Source organism: Saccoglossus kowalevskii, chromosome 5, assembly GCF_978046115.1.
Source record: "Saccoglossus kowalevskii chromosome 5, keSacKowa6.1, whole genome shotgun sequence".
In the NCBI taxonomy this organism is placed as follows: domain Eukaryota; kingdom Metazoa; phylum Hemichordata; class Enteropneusta; family Harrimaniidae; genus Saccoglossus; species Saccoglossus kowalevskii.
This window is the reverse complement of record NC_140645.1, coordinates 2,883,399-2,891,664: the sequence shown is the minus strand read 5'-3', so window position 1 is coordinate 2,891,664 and position 8,266 is coordinate 2,883,399. Positions and strand designations below refer to the sequence as shown.

Below are 8,266 nucleotides of genomic sequence, written 5' to 3'. Positions count from 1 at the left end.
CAATCATGACATTGCTCTTTTCAACATTAGTCACAAAAAGCACAGTGGAATTGTGATAATCTCTTATAACATATGGCACTCCCATGTTTTGTTCACCGACAATGGTAACGTAATTCTCACTGAATCGTTGACCTTGAAAAAGCTACTTGAATTCATTTTCAAACGATATGGCAGTGCAGTTAAAAAAATAGTTGTCCGAGAGCTCATCAAGGTACTCATACCACAGTTACTTTTTCGAAGTGGTCAGTCTCAACTCAGCCCCTCCACAGGCTGTGGTCCAAGGACAAACAGTTACATTACACTTTGACCAGTATATCACCATAGAGCTAAAAATGAAGAAAGACTGATTCAGCTCGGTTGCTATGCACACGCATATAATTTACATTTATGTTTCCAATATTGTGAAGGAAATTTATATATTTTAACTTAAATTTAAGCGTGATTTTCATTGTTTTACATGTGTCATCGTAGTGTCAATGAGTTCAGCTTACAATTTGTATCACCTGAAATAATCACGTAGTGTTTTTGATGGGAGAACAATCAGGTTGCCATACCCCTCCCACATGCCAATTATAACCACAATTGATGGCCTTTGTTTTACTATTAGATTGTCGATTTTAAGAGTGTGCGCTAATTTATGATGGGCCCACCCATCGTTGAAAAATTACTTCGGTGGACGATGTATCTCGTAAATTCATACGGATCGTCGCCGGATGCGGGAAATGCAGCTCCCTGTACCATTGAACATTTAAATTTACGTTCCACATACATCATTACGGACGTTTGGATGTTAAGAAAAAAAAAAGCTTGTAGAATTGCGTGACTAAATCATCGTGTTTCCAATTTATATTTTTGCACGCTGACCGTTTCCTATTATTCCAATTATTTTTATCGCTGTTTAGTCCGGCCTACAATTTTTGCTTGCCATTTGTTCTTCTTTTCTCTATGATGAGACAATAAACTGATGACGTAAGCGACACATTGTTGACCTCTGAGGTCATTCCATTTTCAAAAGTCACAGGTAAAGTTGGTTTTGCGCCGAGGGACAGATTGCGTGGCGTGGGGGTATAAGGTTACTCATTTTGAAAATGTGTGTTTTTTCTCTGGGTCATTTGATGTGTTGGAGGCGTGAGAAGAAAGCAAAGACGTTACTTGTTAACGACAATGGTGATTGATTGTCCCTGGTTTGATGTTGCTTCCACACTTCATCAATCGAGTGGTCCAGAATCCCACCCACTTATGAATAATTCATGATATTATGGTACATTATTCAAAGTAATCACGTGATGGGTGTCAATCACTTGGGGGCCGTTGTTGTAAATTGACGGCCGCCAAAAAGCGGCAGCGTCCGTTGACGAAGAGTGACAGATAAGGTAGGTTGTCAGTCAAAGTCGCCCAAACCCCACAACTTCGAATTATTTAGGGAGTTCAACCTGCCATTCCAAGCTTGTCTAGCCTTTGGATTTGTAGTTTCAGCCGATGTTCGCACAAAAATTATAGCGAAGAAAAACTTGACAATTTAGTGCAGAGTTGAGAAAAACTGAATTTGTCTATCACGCTGTGAGGCGATATTGATCGCTGGCAAGCAGTCGGACATAACTCAAAACAGAATAGATCTTTCACCGAGTTCAGCCCTCGTTGTGTGCATTGATGACATTTAGAGGGTGTCAGACGATGTCAGATTTATAGTTCTGCTTTCCATATGGCTCGATCGTCTATCTTTTGACGGGGAGTCGTTAAAAAGGGCATTTCTTGTGTATGATCGCCGGGTGAATTGACGCTCAACAACTCTACCGTTCTTTTGTTGCCTTTGGCTTTGTTGTGTCACTATTCGGAGAGTCTGCCCAGTTTTCACCCTTTCGTCTTGTCAGTTACGCGGAAATACTGCCCATTAATGATCGATTAATCACTCTCTCGACATTTGGGTATCTCATGGGGTCGCCCAATCCAGCGATCGTGATGTTTTCTCCCCGTTTGAACGCATGGTGACTTGTAATTTTCCCGTTTTTTCTTGTTACTTTGTGTGTTTTCTGTATCCAAAATGGCGATCGTCACAAACGCTTTACTGTGTCGTTTTGCGTCTGGGTGACCGTACTCTACATAATATTACATATATTTACTCATAGTTCACTGAATTTTTAGTCGATCATAGACAGTTTTTGTTTTAATTTCCGAGTTTCACGTTTGGCGCATGTATACGGAACCAGTATATATTTTTACTAATTGGCTATACTGTCTGTCTAAGGGCTTCGTCGAACGCGTAGGCATTGAGACCATTGTTTGTTTAGCAGTAATGCTGACTTGTGTTGTGCACATAAGCTAACACAAAGTTCGATCCAGGCTTCGTTGATGATTGAACTGAGACAATAATTTTAAGAAATAATATATTTCATTATGAGTAAATAAACTACCAATGTCATTCACTTTTCAACAAAGCGTTTCCAGGGTTGAGGGGAAATAATACTGGAAACGTCTCTACAATCAAAATATTTTGTGTGAGGCATGATACTGTTACAATATGAATTTGAGTGCCAAATAATTTTTAATGGATATTATTCTTGAGTTTATATGTGAACTATATTATTATAATTAATAATTCACAATAGATTTCCTAAGTGAATGAATAATTTCTGGTAATTTAACTCAGATTTATCCGTGAAGCATAAATTAATTTTAAAGAATTTTGTAAAATATTTTGTTCGTAATCAAATAAATTTCCTCCTAGTTTTAAAGCAATATAGTGGTGTGCAAAGTCTGTGACCTCTAAAAGTGTACATGTCCTTACAATCTCAAAGTCAATGTTTCCAGTGATCATAAATCAGGGTAAATGGGGGCTGTCCCATTCACTGGGGCCCATCCCTCATTGTAGGACTCTAACAGACAGCAATTAAATGGGATAATTAATGTGAAAGATGCCACTTGTTGTAAGACCCACCCCTTTAGGACCACCCACCAAGTGACTAGATACTGGACATATTAATTAGTATGTAACATTATGAAATTAATGACTTGTGAGACAAGGGTGGCCGAAAAGGACACAGTTTAACTAACTTCAGTATCAGCTTGTACTGATTACAACCAGCAGTACCACAAGAAAATAATCCATGAGTGAATTAATTTCATAGCATTCTCTTAATAAAGAAACAATATAGGGGGAAAAAATTGATCTGTGATTCAGAAATTCTTATGGAGCATGTTACTATAACAACTTGTACATTATCTGGAAGCTTAGATTATAGAAGAAAAATATTCTTGCCTCCATGTGGGCGGATAAGGGGAAGGTGCAAATGTCTGAAATACTGTATCAATATTTGTCTAAAGGATTACTTGACTGTTAATTTTGTAGGTCAAATCATTTTTAACTCCATAGTCAAATAAAGCTAAAAATGCTTTCATGCTTGGCAGGATTTCCAGCTTCATTTTGAAGTGTTGTTTTTTGGAAGCAGCTTTTCATGACATTGTATATGAAACCTTTGTTTTGATATTTTTATCTGTGCATTAGTTTTCTAACTGCAACCAGTCAAAACTGTAGCATAGTATGTTGTATGGTCGTACATGTAGCTAGAAAACAAAGAAAGATATAACAAATGTCTTCTAGCCACAGCATTATCTCACGCAATTCACAGGTTATTCGCATGACTGAAAGTATGTAATAGTAAAAAAATAACGACAAAAGTGAAATTAACCATAAGGTATAGCTTTAGACAAACATTGGTATCACAGTATTCATCGTTCTTTCAGATGAGGTATAGGTTGTTATAGTTTCATGCTTAATAACTTTTAGAAAATTTCTGAATCACAGATTAATTTTGAATGTTTTTCTCCCGTTGCTACCTTAAAATTCCTAGACGAACAAAGACAATTAAAAAGTAACTGTTAAAAATCTTGCAAAATAAGATTATAACAGATACATTTAAGATAAATAATAATTAAATTAAAAACTTTTGATTGTAATCTAATTTCATAGGTTATAAATTTACCCTGAATTAAAAACAAAACCGTAAAATGATAAGAATTATTAAAATTCTGTAATCAATTATGTGAATGTGTAACAAATATCCAACACTGGTATGAAATAAATATACTAATATAATGTTATGGTATTATATTTCACTCTTATTTAATTTTACTGTTTTAATCATTATGGATTTAATAGTGGATTTATGATATTTACCAATAAAGCAAAGGGTTCAATTATAACATATTTATGTAGACTTAATTTAGTGTGAATATCAATTTTAAAAATTGTAAATAAATACATACTTTATTTAACCTTTTCACCACCAGTTCCTTCTTTTCATCACAAATTTACAAAATAGTCCTGTTTATAGTCTGCACTTTCCCTCAAAAGATTGGGACGAAAATAGCCAAACGTTTTGAATAAAAACTAAAATTTGACACAAATTTTGTATGTTAGCTCCAAAATTAGGGTTCATTTCCAGAAAATATTGAAAAATACAAACAAAAAAGTGCAGAATAATTGTGTTGGTGAAAAGATTAATAGTAGTAGTTTGAGAGAGTGAAAAGTAGTCTTACATCAATATACATAGACCTTTTATACAGTAGTAGTTTGAGAGAGTGAAAAGTAGTCTTACATCAATATACATAGACCTTTTATACAGTAGTAGTTTGAGAGAGTGAAAAGTAGTCTTACATCAATATACATAGGCCTTTTATACAGTAGTAGTTTGAGAGAGTGAAAAGTAGTCTTACATCAATATACATAGGCCTTTTATACAGTAGTAGTTTGAGAGAGTGAAAAGTAGTCTTACATCAATATACATAGGCCTTTTATACAGTAGTAGTTTGAGAGAGTGAAAAGTAGTCTTACATCAATATACATAGGCCTTTTATACAGTAGTAGTTTGAGAGAGTGAAAAGTAGTCTTACATCAATATACATAGGCCTTTTATACAGTAGTAGTTTGAGAGAGTGAAAAGTAGTCTTACATCAATATACATAGGCCTTTTATACAGTAGTAGTTTGAGAGAGTGAAAAGTAGTCTTACATCAATATACATAAGCCTTTTATACAGTAGTAGTTTGAGAGAGTGAAAAGTAGTCTTACATCAATATACATAGGCCTTTTATACAGTAGTAGTTTGAGAGAGTGAAAAGTAGTCTTACATCAATATACATAGGCCTTTTATACAGTAGTAGTTTGAGAGAGTGAAAAGTAGTCTTACATCAATATACATAGGCCTTTTATACAGTAGTAGTTTGAGAGAGTGAAAAGTAGTCTTACATCAATATACATATGCACTTAAAAATTATAGTTATATTTCAATGCAACTTATGAATTAATCATTAATTTTTAACTTCAGATTTCTGGATAGGCCAGTTTGGTGTGAATAGATTACAAGCGTCATCATGCATCATACACCGGTACCTATATCTATTATACAGGCACATACTGGGTTAGCTCCTCCCTCGTACCAGGATGCACATATACAACAAGTACAAGTATCCACTGCACAAGCTATCAGCCAGGCTGCCACACAATCCATTCAAGTACGGCAAGTTACAACACCTACACAGTCGGTAACTCCACAACCGTCATTGTCACAACCAACACAAACTTTGGAACATGTTGTACAATCAGCTGCTATCGTGGACACGCATACCATATTAGAAAATGACAAACGAGCCGTATACAGGTATGGCGAAAATTACTTTATTTAATTTTATTTTTTATTTAAGACAAGCAGATACTGAAAAGGCAAATTAGGTGTCGGGCTTAGAAGTTCAAGGTTATTTATGATGATGAAATACTATAACCTCGGTTTAACACTAAATTACGGTATTTGGACGTCTTAGTGTGTGCAGTGTTAGTACAGTCTTTTCCACAGACAGCATGGCAGTACCACCACAATGTTTTGTTCTTACACTACCAGTTATTATCCCGATAGTCACAGTAGTTTATTCCCCACTGTGCCATTGCTCTCACTTTTTAAATCAATTTGATAAATTGCTGAAAACTCTGAATTTTTAAACGATAAATTCAGTGTTTTAGTCATCATAACTTTTGTTTGATAATTATGCAAATAACATGCAAATTTATAAGTACCATTTTTCCAGGCTACAGTGGCTTAAGTTTCTAGAACCACTGCAGACCAAATAAACGCACATTCCTGGCAATAGGGTTTCTTGTCAGCCACGACCTTTAAATTCACTGCTAGCCAATGTTCTAGATTTGATCACTATTTAATAATTCTTCTGTTTTTTCAGTGTTCCAAACTGATTTTTAACATCTTTAAAAAATGGAACAGATTAAAATTATTAAATTTATTTTGAGTATACAATAAATTTGTAGCAATATTTCAATGAATAATTTTAAGCTGAGCGTAATTAGATATATTCCTAATATGGATGCCATGTGATATTACCACATAGCTGAGAGAATGTCATTGTGTGGGACTCTTCGTCACCTTCTTTCATATTGTACTACTACTTGTCATATCTTGTTTATGGAATTCACTCAAGAATGATGGGTTTAACGAGATAAACCGCTGTGAATTTTTTTGTCAATCCAAAGTATGCTCCCATGTTGTGATGAATGTAGGACACTACTACTCAGAAATTTAATCCACTGTGGTGTCATAATTGAACATAATAATTTGCATAACATTTTATTTGCATTATTATTACAGAAATTGTGATAAATAACATACTAAATTATGTAATGAACATAATTATTTAGTTACGTAACTTTCAATGCAAAGTTTTCAGTTTTCAGCAAAGTATCAATTCTACACTGTTAAACCACTCTGGATGTCAGCAAAATCTAACCAGTGTGGTGATAGAACAAACTGTGGCAATACCGCCATGCTGTTCGTACCCTTGAACAACACTGATAGAATAACACAGCAGTTTTTATTTTACTTATTTGCATTTTCATCTGTAATTATGTTGACGATGATTTCTACATGATTAAAGTTGACTGAAACCTCGTAATTATTTTATCAATTAATCATAAAATCCCTGTTTCTAACAGAAAATTGTAAACCATATAAAAATCTTCTCTCAATTGAAAGAAATGTTGAGTAGGTTTAGAGAGATACACTTTCCATCCAGAGATGCCATCAAGGAGTCCCTGATAGTGATTTGTGTCACTGCCTTCCAGTATCGGACATAATTATATAATAAACATACTATTCTGATTTTACTATCAACATCAAATAAAACATTATCTTTAAACATGAAACAAACACTCCTCAGTTTGGTGATGATTGAGAAAAAAAGTTATTATTCTTCATAATTGTTTGTTTGTTGTAGGCATCCTTTGTTTCCTCTTATGGCTCTTTTATTTGAGAAATGTGAACAAGCGACACAAAGTACAGATCCACCGACATCAGCAAGCTTTGACGTGGATATAGAGACGTTTGTACGACACCAGGAACAGGAAGGCAAACCGTTTTTCAGTGATGACAGTGAAGTCGACAACTTGGTAAGAAAATGTCATGAAATAGGTTTCCTAATTTTTGGTCTTCTACGATGGGAACATGCATCAATGATTTGAACCCTTGTGGCAAGTATGTGCACCATTGATGGCAAGAAGTACGCCACTCAATGGTGCACATGTCAATATTTGAACCCTTGTGGCAAGTATGTGCACCATTGATGGCAAGAAGTACGCCACTCAATGGTGCACATGTCAATATTTGAACCCTTGTGGCAAGTATGTGCACCATTGATGACAAGAAGTACGCCACTCAATGGTGCACATGTCAATATTTGAACCCTTGTGGCAAGTATGTGCACCATTGATGGCAAGAAGTACGCCACTCAATGGTGCACATGTCAATATTTGAACCCTTGTGGCAAGTATGTGCACCATTGATGGCAAGAAGTACGCCACTCAATGGTGCACATGTCAATATTTGAACCCTTGTGGCAAGTATGTGCACCATTGATGACAAGAAGTACGCCACTCAATGGTGCACATGTCAATATTTGAACCCTTGTGGCAAGTATGTGCACCATTGATGGCAAGAAGTACGCCACTCAATGGTGCACATGTCAATATTTGAACCCTTGTGGCAAGTATGTGCACCATTGATGGCAAGAAGTACGCCACTCAATGGTGCACATGTCAATATTTGAACCCTTGTGGCAAGTATGTGCACCATTGATGGCAAGAAGTACGCCACTCAATGGTGCACATGTCAATATTTGAACCCTTGTGGCAAGTATGTGCACCATTGATGACAAGAAGTACGCCACTCAATGGTGCACATGTCAATATTTGAACCCTTGTGGCAAGTATG

The 8,266-nt window shown here is 35.5% G+C and overlaps 1 protein-coding gene across 2 annotated transcripts in view; it reads left to right on the top strand.

Moving 5' to 3' along the window:
- The first annotated feature begins 1,282 nt into the window (after positions 1-1,282).
- Positions 1,283-8,266, top strand: part of LOC100329047 (PKnox transcription factor) — an 18,738-nt gene continuing 11,754 nt past the window's right edge. For both annotated transcript variants that reach the window (XM_085499052.1, XM_085499053.1), the window contains exons 1-3: positions 1,283-1,373; positions 5,324-5,656; positions 7,275-7,446. In XM_085499052.1, coding sequence (XP_085355178.1) covers positions 5,370-5,656; positions 7,275-7,446 — 459 coding nt within the window. In that variant the 5' untranslated portion in view covers positions 1,283-1,373; positions 5,324-5,369. The remainder of the gene's footprint in view (positions 1,374-5,323; positions 5,657-7,274; positions 7,447-8,266) is intronic.